The 19,838-nt window shown below is 51.7% G+C and overlaps 6 protein-coding genes across 6 annotated transcripts; 3 read left to right on the forward strand and 3 right to left on the reverse strand.

Annotated features, from left to right (window-relative positions):
* Nucleotides 1-515: 515 nt before the first annotated feature.
* On the reverse strand, nt 516-4,846 carry COCSUDRAFT_11010 (WD40 repeat-like protein; the record flags this gene model as incomplete). The annotated part of the gene is made up of 10 exons (XM_005651899.1): nt 516-733; nt 1,032-1,134; nt 1,320-1,592; nt 1,688-1,882; nt 2,013-2,840; nt 2,999-3,276; nt 3,470-3,686; nt 3,801-4,223; nt 4,367-4,470; nt 4,810-4,846. 10 exons carry the CDS (start codon nt 4,844-4,846, stop codon nt 516-518), a joined length of 2,676 nt encoding a protein of 891 aa, XP_005651956.1.
* Nucleotides 4,847-5,538: 692 nt separating this feature from the next.
* COCSUDRAFT_11046 (uroporphyrinogen decarboxylase) lies at nt 5,539-7,563 on the reverse strand (the record flags this gene model as incomplete). The annotated part of the gene is made up of 8 exons (XM_005651900.1): nt 5,539-5,724; nt 5,868-6,077; nt 6,284-6,520; nt 6,621-6,707; nt 6,818-6,914; nt 7,015-7,241; nt 7,340-7,370; nt 7,478-7,563. Coding segments are annotated over 8 exons (1,161 nt in total), but the record flags the coding sequence as incomplete, so codon positions are not given.
* Nucleotides 7,564-8,894: 1,331 nt separating this feature from the next.
* Nucleotides 8,895-11,847, forward strand: COCSUDRAFT_64218 (vacuolar ATP synthase subunit B). The gene is made up of 10 exons (XM_005651901.1): nt 8,895-9,127; nt 9,212-9,267; nt 9,364-9,522; nt 9,609-9,682; nt 9,782-10,025; nt 10,175-10,258; nt 10,364-10,598; nt 10,687-10,919; nt 11,067-11,255; nt 11,415-11,847. The coding sequence occupies exons 1-10, from the start codon at nt 9,037-9,039 to the stop codon at nt 11,553-11,555; spliced, it is 1,506 nt and encodes a 501-aa protein (XP_005651958.1). The 5' UTR covers nt 8,895-9,036; the 3' UTR covers nt 11,556-11,847.
* Nucleotides 11,848-13,423: 1,576 nt separating this feature from the next.
* Nucleotides 13,424-14,813, forward strand: COCSUDRAFT_39091 (hypothetical protein; the record flags this gene model as incomplete). The annotated part of the gene is made up of 6 exons (XM_005651902.1): nt 13,424-13,478; nt 13,584-13,709; nt 13,836-13,990; nt 14,096-14,250; nt 14,348-14,516; nt 14,694-14,813. The coding sequence occupies 6 exons, from the start codon at nt 13,424-13,426 to the stop codon at nt 14,811-14,813; spliced, it is 780 nt and encodes a 259-aa protein (XP_005651959.1).
* A 1,594-nt stretch (nt 14,814-16,407) lies between these two features.
* COCSUDRAFT_55423 (hypothetical protein) lies at nt 16,408-17,328 on the forward strand (the record flags this gene model as incomplete). The annotated part of the gene is made up of 3 exons (XM_005651903.1): nt 16,408-16,492; nt 16,686-16,942; nt 17,107-17,328. The coding sequence occupies 3 exons, from the start codon at nt 16,408-16,410 to the stop codon at nt 17,326-17,328; spliced, it is 564 nt and encodes a 187-aa protein (XP_005651960.1).
* COCSUDRAFT_64219 (RNA-binding domain-containing protein) lies at nt 17,313-19,457 on the reverse strand. Its single transcript, XM_005651904.1, has 9 exons — nt 19,407-19,457; nt 19,202-19,294; nt 19,052-19,109; nt 18,773-18,930; nt 18,588-18,689; nt 18,354-18,467; nt 18,112-18,273; nt 17,805-17,983; nt 17,313-17,712 (listed from the first exon to the last, which is right to left on the reverse strand). Exons 2-9 carry the CDS (start codon nt 19,235-19,237, stop codon nt 17,631-17,633), a joined length of 891 nt encoding a protein of 296 aa, XP_005651961.1. The 5' UTR covers nt 19,238-19,294; nt 19,407-19,457; the 3' UTR covers nt 17,313-17,630.
* Nucleotides 19,458-19,838: the final 381 nt, after the last annotated feature.

The raw sequence follows: 19,838 nt of genomic DNA on the forward strand, positions 1-19,838 counted from the left end.
TGTTGACAGTGGGATATCCGAAATTCAGTCATCCTGCAGTTCGACACCGGTGGTACTACAGTACCGCGCGCTAGCATAGCGCGCTAGCATAGCGGCTATGTCCTCAGCGCAAGAGAAGTTGCATCTCGAAGCATCATTTGAATCATAGTCATGCATGACACACGTGCATCGGCTAAAAAGTGAAAGTGCATGCTGCCCGACGCGTTTTAGACAGACCTTGAACGGAATCAGGGCAGGACTCGGCAAAATTTACATTGAACTCATGCCACCGTGGGTGACCCCTCTATAAGAGAAGGAGTGCCAATGCAAGACAAGAAGGGATTGCGAGCGCCAAAGTAGGAGCGGCTCCTCTTTTGTGAATGCAAGATATACCTCAAATCACTTGCATAAAAAAATCACAAAGCAGAACCCGGACCCCATAAAAGAGCTGAGATAAATGCTGTACAGCGTTTCCAAGAACAGAACAATGCCACCGTGACTTTCAGGTGATACATGACAAGCAGAAAGCTAAAACATCAATCGATTTCACTGAGCAGCTCCTGAAACTCGCCCACAAGGCGCTGATGCGTGCGATTCCTGGACACTTCTCGCAGCACATCATCACGGAGGAGCTTCCTTGTGTCCAGCCCCAGCGCTCGGGGCGCATCGTCCTGATCCGTTCCCTCTCCACTGCGCCTGAGCGGTCCCAGCAGCCCCTCACACAGCTCGCGCAAGCGGCCCTCCTCAGCATCCCCTGCGCGGCAGTTGATCAGACTTATTTTACGGTGATCAGGACCAGAATGGTACAAGTAGGAGGAAGACAAGGTTTTGAGACTGGTGGGGGCACATTGCACATTACAGAAAGAGGAATGCAGACATCAAGGCAGAGCCAGCACCAGAAGATAGGAGAAAGAGCTGCCTCACAAGTGCATGTCGTGCAACAAGAATCCAATTATCCCCCGGCACAGGAGCCTAAATGACCACATTGCGTACATGCACACAATCGTGGCTACATTGCACATAGCCTGCAGAAAGAGGGGCAGGTGCCACACCGGCCAGGTGGCGAACATAGGTGAGGAGCCAGCGGCGGTACTCCTGCGGGGACTGCAGCAGAAGTGCGGCCGCCATGTTGGCCTCCAGATGCCCGCGATCGACCTCGGCATTGCTGGAGCGGCCTGCTGCCAGCGAGCCGATACCGGATGCCAGTGGCGAGCCCGAGTTCGCCAAGGCCTGGCCCTGCACCTGACTCAGGTCACCTGCCACAGAGTGTTCAGGCCTCAGGGTTTTGCAAGGAGGTCATTGATACAATCTGTCAGTTCCGATTGCCTTGTAGGTGCAACACACATCAGGGGTGCATATCTATATCGGATATATATCGTATGATATCCGCAGCGTACAGGGACAAGTGCAGCCTCCATACCTGCGGAGGATGCGCCGGCGGAGTAGAGGGACATGTAAGATGAGAAGGAGAAGTTGCTGTCCGCCACGCGCATCCATGTTTTCATACCCAGGTGCAGTGCGTATGCCGTGCTGTTTGACAACACCGCCAGCGGAAGTCCAGCCGTTGACAACCGGACGGACACCACTGTACACACACCACTCCCCCTGTTGGCCTGCATGTCTCACAGGAAGACCAAAATCCTGCTTTGGAACCTGAAGCATTGGAGTCCCTCTTAGATTACTTGGTGAGCTGGGGCAAACCTGTGACGTGTGGGGCAACGGATCGCAGTAAAGAATCTATTGAGGCCTCTACAATGAGCCGCTGGTCCTTCAGGTCCCACAGGTGCAGGGAGCCTGACTGGCTGACAGCCAGTAGCCTCCAGCCGCCATCCGACACCAGAAACATCGGCGCAGATCCTAGCTGCATTGCTGGCAGCAGCCGCCGTCCTGCCGGGCTGTACACCTGTTGGACATCGAAGCAGTCATATACCTGAGGTGCTGCTAATAAACAATTCTAGACTTGAAATAGGGTGTCAGGAAAGGATGTCCATGTCCATACAACAAAATCATGGAGGCCTCGGGGAGGACGGCACCTGCACAGTTCCATCACGCAGCCCGACGGCTGCATAGTTCTGGCTGCCGGCCAGGCGCACCACGCAACCACTCAGGCGGTCGGCCCACACCTGCTTCCCGCTGCAGGAGCACACCACATCCGCCGTGGCGCGGTCTGCCCCGCTCGCCAGATCATTTGCCGCCTCCAGCATGACGCGCCCTGGCGCCTGGCCGACAGGCGCCAGCTCTGACTGGTCCCTGGCATGCAGCTGCTGCGACACCAGCGCCTCCGCCGCCGGCAGGCTCAGCAGCGGCCTGGCCGCCCTGCCCGGTGACTCAAACGCGGCCGCCTGCGAGGCAAACGGCCGCCCATCGACCCTTTCTGCCACCAGCCGCTTGCTGGTGGGCGCTCCTCCCTCTGCAGCTCTCCGCTTGGTGCCCACAGCTCCGGCGGGGGTTGTGAGCCCTTGCGCTGGCCTGCCGGGGGCTTGCGGCGGCTGCGCGCTGGCTGACTGCGGTTGCGCTTGCGGCGGCTGCGGTGCGATGCGGGTGGGCACGGTCCCGTTGCCAGAGGGCTGCAGTGACATGGGCGGGACTCGCCGCTGCCCGTTCATCTGCCGAGCCTGTGTCTGCAGCGCTGTCGCTGAAGGGCCGACTCCTGAAGGGATGCCCCCCGCCGGCTGCATTCGAGCTGCCAGCCCTACAAGAGGCTGGTGTGGTCTGGCGGCTGCATCGCCTGTGGGAGGCGTCGCCGCGTGCCCATTGGTGGCCGCAGCTTCCAGTTGCAGTTGGGCTGCGCTCTCTGCAAAGAGTGTCGCCTTTGATTCGGAAGAGCCGTACAGCGTCTTCAGCATCCCATCCACCTCCGCCTGCACCCGTTCACGTTTCCCGTTTGCATGAATCTGTATCTTCTAAGCAGAGTCTCCCTCGCCCAGTAGAAAGAGGACATTTGAATGGCACATCAGCCAGGACTGGTCCCTCGCGGCACGGCACGACATGTCTATTGGCGCAGAGATGGCAGCAGCACCTGCTTGAGAGGCGCTCCCAATTCCTTGGCCTCGAATTGAAGCGCCGCCACGGTGCCGTCACTGGAGCAAGCCAGCAGGCAATACCCGTCAGGTGTCCACGACAGGTCCACCACGCTCTGCAAAAACAGCTTCTGAGCGACAAAAGTTGGGCGCTTCGCACTGGACAGCCAGATGCTCAGCTTTGTGTCCTGGCTGCCCAGCGCCACGCAGGTGCCCTCAGTGCCACCCTCGAGAGAGCGGAAGATCCTGGGGTTGTAGGACGCCTTGACAATGGCTCCTGGGCACCAGCACACCAGCCTCAGTCAGGCAGAATGAAGACCTGTGTCAGCATGCATCACAGACGTGGCGACTGGCATGTTCTGTAGTGTGTTGCTTACATTGATTAGCTTGACAATGAGGACGGTGCTGGAATATATCATCAGCAAGACTGCATGGAGGTGGGACAGCTGGCTGGAGTGTGACTTGCTCACCATTGTGGCCGACCATGGAGAAGTCGTACTTCCAGGTGCGCCTGTCCAGCAGCGCCACGGTGTGGCAGGGCGACTGGTACGAGTTGACTGCTGTGAGGTGCTGCCCATCCGGCGACCAGCCCAGGCGCAGCGAGAAGGTGTTGCTCACCCACCCCTTGCGGAAGGGCTCTGACACTGTCGCCACCGCCGCCCAGTCCTCCACCCGCCACAGCCGCATCTGAGCATGCCAAGCCACCCCTTTGCCTGCCAGCAGACGACATCACTACAGAGCATGTGCATGGGTGCATGCATGCCTGTGTGTCTGCGGGAGGCATGCAGGACGAGTGCGCACCGTTTTGTCGTCTGACTGGCTGGCCAGGTACTTGCCGATGGGGTCCCAGGCCACCCCCTTCACATAGCTCTCGTGCCCATGCAGCGTGGTGACCTGTTGGCCGTTCAAGGGGTTCCAAATGATGATGCTGTTGTCCAGGCTGCAGGTGGCCAAGTACGTGTCATCGTTCGACCAGGCCAAGTCTGTGACGTTATTGCTGTGGCCGCGCAGCGTGATGAAGTGCTTCCAGTTCTCCACATTCGGCCCATCACTGCTGCCAAAGCTGGAGTGCCCAGCTCCAGGGCGCAACTCGTACAGGCAGGTGAGCTTGTCATCGGATCCTGTGGCCAAGAAGCGTCCGTTCCTCGAAAATCTTGCCACATTCACGGGCCCATAGTGGTCTGTCAGGGTGGCCAGCAAGCGTGGACACTGCTTGTTCTTCTCCTGCTCTGCCTGCACCCAACGTGGATGCAGACATTAAGATTGATAAGATATTGCTTGTGCACCGTGCGAAAATAAACGCCGCTTTGATTGATATCAGATCTCCATGACACTAGATCAAGCCCTTTTTAAAAACAGGTCCACACCTCCAGCACAGGCAGCAAGTTCCACAATTTTGTCTTGTGGTCGGAACCAGCTGTCACGAAACGCTTCCCTGACGGATGAACGTCAATTGAGAAGATTGGAGAACCTGCAAGATTGCATTTCCTTTGATTTCAGAGAAGTGTGATAGTTGTTTTGCAGGCCCATCAGTGCCCACAAAGAATTACTTCCTGTGGTTACTATCTCCTGTTTCCGGATCCGAATTGACCAGTACGAACTTTCAATGGGTTACCCTTGCTAAATAAGAGCCCAGCACACCTTTAAAGCAGTCCAAGATACAAAGAGACAGGCAAGGAGACGAAACAGCAGACATCGTCAGAGTGTTTCCATCCATAAAAACTAGCGAAGGTGCAGGGATAAATCTTTCTTCTTTCAATATGAAGAGAAATTGGAAACATCACTTATGCCGTTGTGAAGCAAATTTTACCTCCATGCTCCACCCATGCAGGCTTGTCCACAAGCATGATGGCCAATTTCTCGCATCCAACACCACATCAACACGTTTCAAGTACCATCAGACATTCTTTCCCGAGTCTCTGGACAAGGATCCCTCTTGCGTGAAAGTGGTCCTCAATTTTCTTGTCCGAAGCCTAATTAGGACTGCAATGAAGGTAGTCAAGACCCTGAAGCAATTTAAAAGGGAGAAAACCTTATGAATGAGTCACTTCAGGGGGTGTGATGTAGCCATGAAGGTAACTTTTGTGAATGGCATGGGTTCAACCAGTCTTTCTGAAATCATGGGGAACCCCCGGGGCCCGGGTTTTGGATTTCGGAAAGCAATATCATATAGATGATCTGCTATCATAGCATCATAGCAACATGATGTCTCGCTCATGATGATGATGATGCAACGTTGACACTGTGTTTAGTGACCGTGTGACGCATGGTGACCATGCACTGCATGGCATGCTGCTAGCAACTATTGCAATTGCCAATTCCGTGAACGATCTCAGATTCAGGTCAACCCAAGCCTCAGGTCAGGGCATGGAATTAGGATTTGCTGATGCAAATTAACTGCAGTAGCACTGACAGTGAATATTACTCAAAACACCGCAGCGGCAAGTGCCTCTCAATGTATGGCGCTAGGATCATCATGATGATTTAAATCAATCCGGGGTTCTGCATATTATGCTTGCCTAGGACTGCAATGCAAGCTTCATGTGTATACCAAGGACTTGGACAGGTTGAACATGTGTGCCACGCTCTCCTCCGGCGTGCCCACAAGAACTCCATGGCCAAGATTCAAGATGTGCCCCTTCTGCCCCGCCTTTGCAATGCAGTCCTTGACTGCCGCCTCTATGGCATCCTCAGACGCAAACAACACCGCTGGATCCACATTGCCCTGCACCCAGCACATTTCATATGTACCAGCATACTGCTGTACAGTAACAAGCATCAGTTCAGGGAGGTGTCAGCCGATCTGTGCAGTTCAAGGATGTCAGGTGATGCAAGTAGGGGTATCACAGGAAGAGGCAGCTTGTGCACCTGCACTGAGACATCAGGGCCCAGCCGCCTCCTGGCATCAGCCATGTCTATGGTCCAGTCCAGGCCCACCACGTCCACACCAGTGCTGCCCAGACGCTCCAGCAGCCCTCCACTGCCATTGGCATACAGTGTGATGGGCACGCTGGGATGCTCTGCCTTCACTCTCTGCACGATGCGCTCAATGTACGGCCGCGACCACCTGTCCCAAAGCTGCACACCCACACCCCCATGCCTCAATACAACAGTCAGAACTTCGAGAAATTGTCTGGGTGCATTGCGCAGATAAGCACTCTCCAATAGCAGTTTTGCAGGGATGACAAGAAACTGCAAATAGCAGGCTGCTCTTGGGTATAAGCTTTATGCATATTTCTGAGCAGTAAGGGTGCGTGCGAGGCCGAGTCGATAGAGCAACTCACGTGAGGTGGTAGCTGGCCGCCCCAGGAGTCAAAGAGCTGCACAGCGTGGGCCCCAGAGCTGATCTGGAATCCAATGTAGGTGGCGATCTGATCTGCCAAGTGGCTCAAGAGTGCATCAAGTACCTCTGGCGCCTTGTACAGCATCGTTTTGATGGTCTTATAGTGGATGGAGCTCTTCCCCTCTATGATGTACGTTGCCAGGGTCCATGGGCTGCCCACAAACCCCAACACTGCAGCCTGCAGCCACAAACGGACCGCTAAGCACACGCTAGTGTCCCAAGGCAAAGCAGAGGAGTTCACTTCCGCGAATGACAGCCCCAGTAGGATAGTAGCCCACCTGACCCTGTGTTTCTTGTCGCAGGAGAGTCAATGATTCACCCACAAAGTGCAAGCGTTCCAAGTCCAAATCATGCAACTGGTTCACCTGCATGCGACAAACACGTCAGCAACTGGCAATCGAGAATGCGCTGTGCTGACTAGAGTCACTTGTTGAGAGCTATTGAGGAAGACCAGACGTAGAGACGACAAACACACCTGCTCAATCGTGCTTATAGGATTCTCTATGATGGGACCCTTGTGATCATCAATTTCAAAGGGCACGCCCAGGGCTGCAAGAGGTGTCAGGATATCGCTAGAGGGTCACACACAAGGCACGTCAGTTTGTCCAGGAACCTTCGACAGGATAAAGGGCGCATATTGCATGGCCAGACTGGAAGATCAGGTGGTATTACCTGAACAGGATGACACCATCTGGCCGAAAGGAATGCCAAGGCTGTAGACTGATCTCAACAATCAGGTCCGTCCGCTCAGACCTGACATCACAACAAGATTTTGTAAACAAGCATGGACATTCAGCCCTGCAAGATAATGCTGAAGTTGTTTTAGTATATTTTAAATGGCTCTGAAGGGCTTGCCTCTCGCGAAATGAAGGGTGCCGCTCAGCTAGCTTTCTGTATGCCTGCATGCATAAGGAGTGTACTCAGCCACAGGGTCTGGACATCAACTCAAACTCTACCGAAAACATTAACACAAAGATGGACAAAAGGGGGAACTTACAAGTTGATATCTACCGGCCTGACGCATCATCCTGCACCAAGGTCAGAAATGCATCTTGGTCCTCATAATATCCAGTGGGCGGGCATACAAAGCTCCATGCAGGTTTCAATATCAACAAATGACATGTTCTTTTCGCACCAGCATGGGGGCCTTTCCACGACTTCTCCTCTCGCTGCTCTGACCAAAAGGGGCTCCAGAGAACCTGCACATGTTGATCTACGGTTAATTCAACCATTTAATTGTTAATGAATACGTATTATATTCATGAGCTAAACGCACAGTGCTCACCTGAGGAGGGTGGCGCGGACTGTGCTCTTGTGAGTGCCACATCCTTGCGTGGACATCCTGGTGTGTGCGAAACTTTATGAAATTCGCTAATGTTTCCAAAGAAGTGCGCCATTACTGAATGGCAGTAATCGATAAATTAATTACACATTAAGCATAGTTTCAGTGCAAATCGCCTGGTGTAGGTTGGCAGTGCAGCAGGATCAGAATGCCAGAATAGGATATATCCCAAATGGTTCCCATCATGGCATGCGAAGCCCAATTCGTTTGTTCTGTGGGTGATAGAGCACTTTAAGTCGTGCAATCGATGATGCATGAAAAATATGATTTTGACTTCGATTCATTTACAGCTGATGCACGCCTATTCAAACGACCAGGGAACAAAACTTCAGTTTCGGAAAAGTGATCCAGCTTCACAAGGATGTAGATCAGCATCAAAACTCGTCTGTGTCAGTACCAGTCTGGCTCCCTCTGCTGATTTTGCCACGAAGAACCTCGTCAGACGCATCAGGAAGAGATCTCGCTCTCCTCACAAACCTCTCCGAACCTTCAGCTGCTCAAACTGAAACCTGAGGAGCATTTCTGCAACTGCGTTCCCGGGTAATCTTGAAGACATCATGGACTTGAAAAGGACCTGTCAGCCGTGATGAAAGCTCAAATTCTGGAGGTATTGTTGCAAACCTCGTGTGAAACCTTCGCAAGAGCAACAGACGATCTGCTTCCTCCCTTCGCATCGAAGGCATGGCCGTCTATGAAGAGGGTTGGCAACATTCACATAGCCTGGTTGCGCGATAGAGCCTCTGCCATAACATAGTGTGCATTCCTGGACACCCTTGCCAGAGCACACTCTGCAAGTACCCTGCCCAACAAATCTAAAGTGAGCACATCGTGGTGACAGAGATAATTTCTGCAGAGTTCATATTCGCTCTGAACATTAGCAACATCAACCTTCGGCAGAGGAGGCTGCGCTCTGCTCCTGAAGGCAGCAAAGATGCCGAGAGTTGCGCCAAACAAAGCGAGATTTCCCAGTGCTGATGTGACAACGTCCTCACCCTCCATGCGCAAGATCCATTCCTCGCAACATTGACCTATCGAGCAGGCTTTTATTCTTTAACAGTAAATCTTGGAAATTTGAAGAAATGCCTCGAAAGCAATCGCCAGACAAAACAGAGTTAAAACAGATACACGTGCCATATAGTATTGTTTCGCCATGCACAAAGACAATTCTGTCGTGGAATGAAAGCCTGGTTTCATTTTCCAGTAGACGGAAGGTTCCTGATCTGTTGTCTACAGCAATATCTACAGGGTATTCGGATAAGAAAGTGGAGGTTCATCCCTTGGACTGAAAGCTGCTGTGAAAGGGACGAGCAGGCAATCACCCATTTCTAGGGTTGAGCAGTTTCGTGGTCAGGATGCCGGCTGTCGACAGCCTCAGCTCTGATCTCGCTGCTAAGGCTCATTTGAAAGCAGTGAATCGTGACTATGTCCTGGAGCCTCGTCTGGGTGCGACCTTCCTTCTTGGTTGACCCCTTTTGCAATCCAGCGCCTTAGTGTCTCCTCGGCTGACATCTCTTGTTGTCTCCGCAGACTACCGCACAGTCGGAGGTGTCAGCGGTCCCCTTGTGATTGTCGAGTGTGTGAAGGTGCGTCTTGCTGCGACTTCCAAAGAACGCTCCTTGATAGCAACATCCTAGGTCTCGTGAATTTCATTTGATGACGCCTTTGTCACGGTCATGCAGAAGCCCAAATACGCCGAGATCGTCAATCTCAAGCTCGGCGATGGCACATCTCGGCGTGGCCAGGTCCTTGAAGTGGATGGCAGCAAGGCAGTTGTGCAGGTGTTTGAGGGAACCTCAGGCATTGACAACAGGGGAACATCCCTCGAGTTCACTGGCGAGGTAGGCTTTGTCTCATTGAGCATATATTGCTTTCAGTCCTTTCGGCCGTATCAATCTTGCTTCACGCATTCCTACCCCTGATGCAGGTGTTGAGGACGCCCGTGTCCAGAGATATGCTTGGGAGAGTGTTCAATGGATCCGGCAAGCCGATCGATGGCGGGTAATGCTCCACTAGAGTTGTATTTGTGATCCTACAGTGACATGCCATATCATCCTTTAGATGATACGGACCTTCACAGAGCAATTGCCCTGGGTGCAGGCCCACTGTGCTGGCAGAGACTTACCTGGACATCAATGGAGCATCAATCAATCCTGCTGAGCGCACATATCCAGAGGAGATGATCCAAACAGGCATTTCTACAATTGATACCATGAACTCAATTGCTCGTGGACAGAAGATTCCTCTTTTTTCTGCCGCTGGCCTGCCGCACAACGACATTGCAGCTCAGATCTGCAGACAGGCTGGCCTTGTCAAGCACAAGGAGGATGAAGGAAATCTGCTGGTAAGTCCCTGTGCCCTCACTGTTGCCTATCATCCCATGGCTTATAATCCCAGGGCTTGAAGTGTACTTGGTGCAAAGCCCCTGACCTTTGCAAGATTCTGGTTCTCTTGTAGCTTGCACCATTCAGGTGGCCTACTTCTGCCTAACAGGAGGCTGACAAGGAAGATGAGGAGTTTGCTATCGTCTTTGCGGCTATGGGTGTCAACATGGAGACAGCCCATTTCTTCAAGCAGGTGTGCAGGACCCTTCCCGTTGCTCCCTGGCTTGCCAGTCAGACCTTCCCAAATCTCGGCTGAACTCATCTGTTCTGATGAAAAAGTATGCATTGTGCCATGCAGGACTTTGAGGAAAATGGCTCCATGGACAAGACTGTCCTCTTCCTCAACCTGGCAAATGACCCCACCATCGAGCGCATCATCACGCCACGCATTGCGCTGACGACCGCAGAGTATCTGGCGTACGAGTGCGGCAAGCACGTGCTCGTCATCCTCACGGACATGAGCTCATACGCTGATGCTCTGCGCGAGGTGTCAGCTGCGCGTGAGGAGGTGCCAGGCCGTCGTGGCTACCCAGGTGAGGTATCGCAGGGCTTCACATTGCTGAGCTTGGACAGAGTATGTCTTGGAGCGAATTGTGCTGAGCCTGATGTGCTGGGCTGCAGGTTACATGTACACTGACTTGGCCACGATCTATGAGCGCGCTGGAAGGATTGAGGGGCGCAAGGGCTCCATCACTCAGCTGCCCATCCTGACCATGCCCAACGATGACATCACTCACCCAATCCCCGACCTGACGGGCTACATCACAGAGGGGCAGGTGTATGTGGACAGGCAGCTGCACAACCGGCAGGTGTATCCGCCCATCAATGTGCTGCCATCCCTCTCCCGCCTCATGGTAAGGACCTCCCCTGTTCTGCCATGAGAGAATCGGTTCTATGCTCCCATTTTATGCATTTTGCATTCCAGCTCTTGCAGAATGTCCTTACAAAATGCAATGTTTTCAATGGTAGGCACTGAGGATTGATTTCTGTCTGTTCAACAGAAATCTGCTATTGGTGAGGGCATGACAAGGAAGGACCACTCTGAAGTGTCCAATCAGCTGTATGCCAACTACGCCATTGGCAAGGATGTTGTTGCCATGAAGGCAGTGGTGGGTGAGGAGGCTCTCTCATCTGAGGATCTGCTCTACCTTGAGTTCCTCGAGAAGTTTGAGGCCAAGTTTGTCAACCAGGTGAGCTTTATTCCCTTTTTCTGTGCCTTGCCCAGATGAGCCCGTTCTGTCAGTAGCTGGTCACTGAAGATCTACCACAGGCAGGCTTTGCCAACCTGAGCTGCTTTTACTTGGTGGGACATCGCAACGTTATTGTCATGGATTGGTGTTGCTTTGCAGGGAGCATATGAGTCTCGGTCCATCTTTGAATCCCTTGACATCGCCTGGGGCTTACTACGGATCTTCCCCAGAGAGCTGCTTCGGCGCATCACTGCAAAGACCCTGGATGTGCACTACGACAAGGAGACTGCACAGGATTAGGCAGCATCTTGGACTTGAACATTGGAGGGTTAACCTTTGGAGCTGCGCTAAAAGGCCTTTTGATGGCTGTTGCCAGGATGAAGTGGGATGCAGCAGGCTATTGAGACCGAATATGAATTTAACTCTTTACAAATTTGTACGTTTGTACAGGGGTGTTCTTATCATCATCATGAATTGCTTGTTCTATTGCGTCCCAGTGGACGTTAATCCTGATTGTGCCGAGCACGCTCATTATGTCGGATATATTCAGCTTCTGGATTATGTATTGATGTAAGGAAGCTGTCATGATATCAATATCTCTGAGTACATCCTTGTCAAGATTTTTGGAAGTGCATTTTGTCCAGCTGTGGCAGTATTATGAAAGCAGCAAACTTTGAAATACTGGCGTGCATGTCATCATGATGTGCTGCACGGTGCTGCAACTTTCAGCAAGCTTCCTTGAGGATTCAAGGAAAAGCATGCGTTTGCACCCTACCAGGCTAGTGAGGCTATAGCACAATTAAGTAGGCTCACCTCGCTCCACTAATCGTTGCAGATGACCCCATCATGATATCACAATCGTTCAATGGGCCACTTCATGCCATTGGGCTCATTTTACCATCAACTGTGGCCACTGCCAGTGGCAGTACTGCACTAGTGCAGCACGGGGCCCGGCCTACGCGCGTATTGATGACCATCAGCCTCAAGAGATTATTGGCTTTCGAGTTGCTTTTATATCCACATGTTATGCCTGTCAAATCAATCATGCAGATGGTCATCTTTTTTTACAAGGAAATGTACACAACCAGAACTCAGTAGGCCCACTTTCGCACGTGCCTGTGACGTTCAACGCCGTCTTACGGAATATAGTGGAATGTCCTGGGTCAATTCCATCGCCATTTGCAATCGCAATGTGAGGATATCCTCCTTGACCTCGTCTCAATTGGATTTATAACATCCCAGCATTGTTCTGAAACTTACATCGAATCTCCTCATGGATGGGCTTGTACAGTCGATCAAAAATTCATCAAATGACTCTGCACACTTATACGCCCAGCTCACCCAGCAGGGAAATCTTTTGGCTCAGCAGAGCTCTGCATCCTTAACACATGCACTGTCTGCCTTGGATCCTGTGCAGCACTCCCTTGGATACTTGATTTTGCTGTAAGTGCAACCAGGCACTGTCAGAGCGCCTTGATGATTCGTGGATGTATATGCATGCTTCGTGAAATAATTGTTACTTCTGGTGACCTTGCGTGTAGTCCTGAATAACTGGGGTCCTGGACCAAATTTGTTTGATCTGATCATCTCACAGGGAAGCTAGAGGCGGAGCAGCCAATCCGTCTCATCCTGATGCAGCCTTTGTCAAGCTTGCTGTCGACTTCATACGTGTTTGCGAGGAGTCACAAATTAGATCAGCAAAAGAGCAATGTGAGTGCTTCCACACTATGCACTTGTTGTCCTGAGGTAGTTTCAAATGCACGAGATTTCATTGGCTGCTTCTGATCAGTTTCTTGATTAGTTCTGTTGTGGCACAGTTGTGAGCATGTGCCGGAAGCTGAAGGAGCACTTCTTGCTCATGGACACACCACGACGAGCTGTCCTTCCCTTGCGCACGGCTTTGGGCAAATTAGCAGATAGCACGGCCCTTGTGACCCCACTGCATGCAGATCTCTGTCAAATGTAAGTCTGTATATCCTCTCCCTCTTTGAAATATTTTGGTTGGTCTCTGACTTGCTTAATGTTTGGCATTTGACCCTTGGTGTGAGGTTGCCCGCTGATGTACTGACCTGATGGTTAATGGCAGGTGCGTACTGTCAAAGTTTTACAGTGCAGCTTTGCCAATACTTGACCAAGAAGTCGACGATGTGGATCCCAAAAAGACAGCCATGACTGCAAAGGACTTCCTCCTGTTTGGGTACTATGGTGGTCTGGTGTATACAGGTGAGCAACATGATGGCGCATCGAATATTTGGTATCATTACATGTCTGTTGCACCATTTTCTTGTCATACCAATGCCTTACAATTTGGCGTGTCACATGCTGTAGGGGTGAAGAATTACAGCAAAGCTCTGAACATGTTCCTGTACACGCTCACTGCTCCCACAATGGTTGTCAATGCAATCACAATGGCAGCATACAAGAGATATGTGCTGGTCTCCCTCATACATGCTGGTGGGGCTCCTTGACCTTTCGGCTTGCATCACGTCGTTCTACAATTTCCAAAAGAGTTTGTTCTTGGCTGTCAACCACCCCATTGCTTGGTTTCAGGCTCTCTGAAATGTTTGCTTGCTGTGCTAGGCTCTTTCAAGGGTCTGCCTAAGTACACAGCTGCAGCAGTCACACGCAGTACAAAAGCAGAATGCTCACCGTATCAGGACTTCGCAACAGCGTACAGCAAGTCTGATGAGGATCTGCGGAAGGCCGTCAATTCTCACCAGCAGGCCTTTGCCGACGTGCGCTGTCAATCAGACCTGCATGTCGAAGTGCAATCAAGTGCACTCTCTGCTCAGTGTGAAAGCATGGCAGAAGTAGGACGCCAATGTGATGCTGAAATGCAGGATGGCAACACTGGCCTGGTGAAGCTGGCGCTGAATGCGCGCACAATGCGTGCCATCCAGAAGCTGACGCAGACCTACCTCACGCTGTCCCTCGCGGATATTGCGGCCCAGGTGGGCCTGGGGTCAGCAGCGGAAGCCGAGCAGCACATCCTGCGGTGAGCCTCCGTGCTACTGCGTGGGCTTGGTGACTGTAGTGGTTGGGCCAAAAAGCCTGAGCCTCCAACTGAGGGCTGGGCATGTGCAATGTTGCAGGATGATCGACGGGGGCCAGGTGTTTGCGCGCATTGATGAGGCGGCAGGGATGGTCAGGTTCCTGGAGGACCCCGAGCGCTATGACACTGCCAGGGTGGTGCAGCGGATTGACGGGCAAATACAGCAGTCAATTGCCATCAGTGGCCGCCTCATGGACATCAACCAGCGGGTGCGCCTGGCTTCTCTCTGCTGTGTCGCACTACTTGTGAGTAAAATTACACTTCATGGGGTTTGAGGTCAATATTTGTTGGATAGGCTCCATGGCCAGCAGAAAACAACACAGTCATAATCAATGGAACAAGATGCGGTGTTGAGCCCGTGATGTGGTGCTGTGTGGCCCCCACAGATTTCTGTGGACAAAGGATATCTGAACAAAATTGGAGGCAAGGACAGGCAGAATCGGATGGAGGACATTGGCGATTTTGGAGCTGGCCCAGAGCAGATGGCGTACCAGTTCAATCCCTGATGTGTACATCACTTCATTTCCCTTGCTTTGTGGTACCCAGGCCAACGTCGTCTGAAGCTCTGGATATGTGGTCCTTCGGAAAAGGAGGATCCCGACTGTAAGGGTTGTCTGCTCTCTGTGTACTAGTTCTCAGCATTACAACAATTTCTGCAGCAACTCATCCATTGTAATGAGCTCGGCGCACACCATTCAATACCTACAACGAGTGTGCATCAACATATGCATTCTCTTGCTCACTGCTTGCGCCGGTAGATGTGTGTATGGGTGCTACACTGTAGACAGACATTGGCAGACCCAGATAAGTTTAAAGAGGTTCATCATTGTGGCACCCACAGGGTGACTTTGGGAAGCCACTGAATTGGCACTATTCAGTGCCACGGCCAGTGCTGTACATGCCTACTGCACATGCTGTGAGCACACCATGCAGTGCCACCACAATGCCTTTTATCGTAATCTGAAGCACGTTCCTGACTCAACTGATCATATCATATGATATAAGTCATCGGGTGACTTGGCCCCGCGGCCATATCATACATGGCGACGTGCAATATTTACAATCACAACCCAAGCAACAACAAAGAGGTGCACTTCAATTGACATCAGCTATCTGGAGAGCTCTGATATATAACCGACGACTTGAACATTGCTCACTTTCAGGTGGTCAACTGCAGCTTCCCATCGTGGGGAAGCTGCCGCCTGCATTTGCATTCCATTGAAGTTCTTGTCTTCTATTCCTCCAAGCAACTCGGACCCTGTCGTTTAACAATTGACGTAGTGCGTCTAGGACATCTGCCAAAGACCGCTATTTTAGTTGGCCCCCTAGCAGTTGGGGATGCAGAAGGAAATGCCAGCAGCCGAGTACACCTCGGACAATTTGCCAGCAGCATTCTGGGATGAGTATCCGGAGAACAAAGATGAAAATGTTGATCTTGCAGCAATCAATGCCATATTGGAAGAGTCAACACCTGACGAGCGTGCCGAAACTTATAAGGCGAGCCTTCCTTTTCTCTCTGCCACTCCATCGGATCAATTGTGGCAAGTCACGTAAATTTTTAGAAAGGTTTCCCTGCCATGTATTGATGTAATTGAAGAATTGTTCAGGGTCAGGGAAACGATGCCCTCAAGAGGGGGCTGCAGCTGAAGAAAAGGTTCTATCTTCGTGAGGCTGTTGATCTCTACACCAAAGGCTTAGGAATGGGTTCCAATCTACCCGAGTTGCTCTCAATACTGCATAGCAACAGGGCTCAGGCCCACCTGCTGCTCGAGAATAATCGGAACGCCCTGGAGGACAGCCGAGAAGCAATGAAACTGAACAGTGCAAATCTGAAGGTGTGCAGTCGGAATTCTGCTTTTGCAACAATTGGGCCCTTTGCTGACAACTTCCAAAGACAAGTAACAAGGAGGTCCTTCCCAGGGCTATTATCGAGGAGCCAGAGCCGCTTTGAAGTTGGGGGAGTGCGAGCTTGCAGCAGGAATTTGCAGCAATGGCCTGAAAGTTGATAGCAGTGCTACAGAATTGCAGCAGCTTCAGAGCCAAGCAGAAGGTCAACTCAAGGCTGCCAATGCGGCAAAACAGCAGGAGGCCGCACGGGCCATGGGACAGCGTGCGCCTGCCAAGAAGCTGGCATCTGAGCTGCTGCGGCGCCATTACCAAGTCGGCCGGCCGCAGCTCAGCGTAGGTGCGGAGTGACATTCTCAGCTACCGTGCCATCCTCCATGTTTGGGTGAGATGTACCTAGCGCTGCTGAAAGAGCCCCCCATGAACTCAGCGAGAGCATGAATGAATACCAAGCTGATACAGTCAGGCAGGTGGAGAATGCAGTCCAGATGGTCAGGGAATTGAGCAGCCACGTCCTGCATGCCATGATGCAGGTGATCACCAACCTTATCTGGACAATCTGGGTGTGGTGCACTGGCCGCTACTGTTGGTGTACCCGGAAACCATGCAGATGGATGCGGTGGAGGATGCCAGCGAGCAGGACACCCTGGGCGACCACCTGGACGTGATGTTCTCCCCAGAGGCTCCACCGTTGGAGTGGGACAGGGACCATGAATACACTCGTGTCAACATCGAGGCTTACTACCTATCGCATGCAGCCGAGGCGCTGTCCCTGGGAGAACTTGCTGAGGTGAGCCTGCAACACTCCCGAATTTGGTGTGACTGAATGCTTTTCCCTGAGGTGCAGCGCAAATGAGACCTTGCCTGCAAGACGACCTGTTCAACCTGCCAGACCTGCAAGTATCTGCGCGACTGGTGAGAGCCACCATCCTCATCTCTGACTGTCTGATTCAGGCGCTGCACAGCGGCTGGCCAAAGAGCAAAGACGAAGAAGCCATGCCGAGCCCTTATGGGAAGCATGCTGCCAAGTGGGTGCGCGTTGCTGAGGAGCAGAGCCTGCAGGAGATCCTGCATGAGCCTGGCCATGTCATCCCTGGAGTACCAGTCTTTTTCATTGTTGCCTCAGGCAGCAGATACCGTGATTCGTTCCTCTCAGAAGACAGACCGATCTTGTAACAAGCTGAGACCAGTTTTTTGCATCTATTTGTCCAACTAGGAATCTCATCTAACTTCTACCCCTTCCACAGGCTGCAGAGAACACCAACTTTCCTACTTTATGTACCGTTTGGTCACCGAATTGTGCCACAATGCTATGGTAACAAATCAAGAACTGCAATATTCTCGATGATCTTTGCAATATGGCACAACTGAGAACCTGCAGTCTCTCTCAATGAAGGAAATAGGACAAGGATGTCCATATTTCCCAGCACAATTGACGCCTTTCCAGTCACTGAAAGAGAATATGCCAGAATCATGCTTTACTCCTTGGGCTTCTTCTCCTGTGCATATCCAACTCTGATTCTCCTGCCTTTCAAGGCTGCACCATCAAATTCCATCGCCCTGTGGGATCACAGTCATAAGATCAGTGTGAAGCAGCAGGTCACAGGGATCACTGCAGTCTTGTCAAGCAAGGGACCATCTGCTGGACTTACCTGTCCAGGGATTCTTCGTCGGCGAAATGTACATGGGCATATCCCTTGAACTTGCCAGTGTCCTTGTCCGTATGTCGTCGCACTTTTGTTATTTCGCAGCCGGCGAGCAGCTCTCGCAAATCTGACTCGCCTGCTTCAAAGGCAATATTGCCCACATATGCCACATTGTAGCCCTCCACCTGTTCAACGTCAAGGATGGTAAGGATAACTTTGTCCAGCACAATCCACCCCATTTCCATCCATAGACCATTGAAGCTAGATCACACTGTTCCTTTTCGGGGTCAGCAGGTCCAAGAAGGGTATTCACCTTGGGAGCAGCACCAGAATGCGCTTTCCTGTTGGTCTGTGACACAACTTCATTGCGTTGCTTCTTCCTTTTGGGGCCTGCCGATATGCAAGGCTCAACTTTGATCTGTACTGTGTCGATTGTCATCCCATCGCACTCCAGAGCTGCTTTGTAGCCTCCTTCCTACACATTCACGGGGGCTCAGATTGCATCCAGGGAAGACAAGGTTGCGCCCAAGATTACGTTGCTGCACAATCTCTCACCGTCTTGAAGGTGATGAAAGCGATGCCTTTGAACCGACCAGTGTCAGGGAAACGCATCAAATCCAGGGACTCTATTTCGCCGCAATAGCTCCAGTAGTCCAATACATCGGATTCCTGGGATCAAGCAATCGTCAGTGGTTGATGGCAACAGTGAGCTACCTCAATGTCTGCAGATCGCCAGCAATGATCATCACAGAAGAAGGAATAAAAAGCAGAAAGACCCTTCATGCTCACCTCATAGCCAAAAGGCATGCCTCCAACAAACACCCGACGCTCTGTGCTGCCAGAAGGCTCTCCCATCACCCTCTTGAGACGCTCCTGAAGAGCAGCGTCTGCCTGCTGCACAGAAGTCTGCCTTTGGCTCTTCACCAATGCGAAAAGGCAGACTCACAGGACAGCAATTGGAGGCTGTCAATCACCTCTGTTGTTTTCGTCTCTTCTCCACTTTCTGTACTCCGTTCAGCACCATTGGTATCTTCGATTTGCGGCGCGTCATCATCACGTTCAGTCGGAGAAAAGCCAAATTTAAAGGGCTGCTTCGAGCTGACACCTGCTGCTGGCGATGCATGTGACAGGCCTGTGCGCATCACCAGCGTGTTCATGCCAATGCCCCTCCCTGCTATGGCCCAATTTGCACATGGTGAATGCGATGACTTGCACAAGCGCAATGTGAAGAAAGGGGGAGATGTGAGCAGTACCCAGCTTCTCCCTGAGCATCTGGGCTTCTTCAGCATTGCCGGGCCCGGATATTTTCCTCTGCGGCAGGCAAACCATGATGTCAGTGTCAGCTCGTGCTCTCATATAGGATCGCCCGTTACTCACATTCCTGGCAGCTTTGTGCAACATACTTTCTGATCTGTTATTTGTGTCTCAGTCTCGGGCATCTCTGGTTCCTCTCCGTCTGCCTGAATCCTTTCATTCCTGCCGATGCCATCCGAAGCCTGTAGAGCACCAACTTTTCACTCATTGAAGATGAAAATAGATGGAAATGCACATTGCTTGAGCTCTTGAAAATGCACATCTCTTGCAAAGGGTAGATTGCCCTCCACTTACCAGTAGTATCTCCTTGATGTCGCTATAGCGTGGGTAGAGAATGTCACTGTGAACAGCCATTGTATGTCTATGAGAAAAAGCTCGTCAAAGTGGTTAAACGTGTCGCATCAGTCTTCTTCGATCCGTTGGAACAAACTTGCACGCTTACTGGGATAATTGCTTTTGTTGCAACAGATGCTCACAGGTGGAGGCCTGAGAAAGGAACATCATGGAGCTCACTACTTAAAGGGAACACCAAACTCAGAGGGAAAGCGCCGACCTTTCGGAGCGTTTATGTCGGAGGGGAGTTGGTCTATTGCAATTGGGCAATAGTTTCGGAGTAGCAATGCACGATCAAGCCTGAACATGGTGCATGGGATTGCAAACACATACATATGACATCGCAATATTTGAACGGCCTAGGTCTCTATTAGATCATCTCCTTCAGCAGCT

Source organism: Coccomyxa subellipsoidea, assembly GCF_000258705.1.
Source record: "Coccomyxa subellipsoidea C-169, whole genome shotgun sequence".
Taxonomy (NCBI): Eukaryota; Viridiplantae; Chlorophyta; class Trebouxiophyceae; family Coccomyxaceae; genus Coccomyxa; species Coccomyxa subellipsoidea.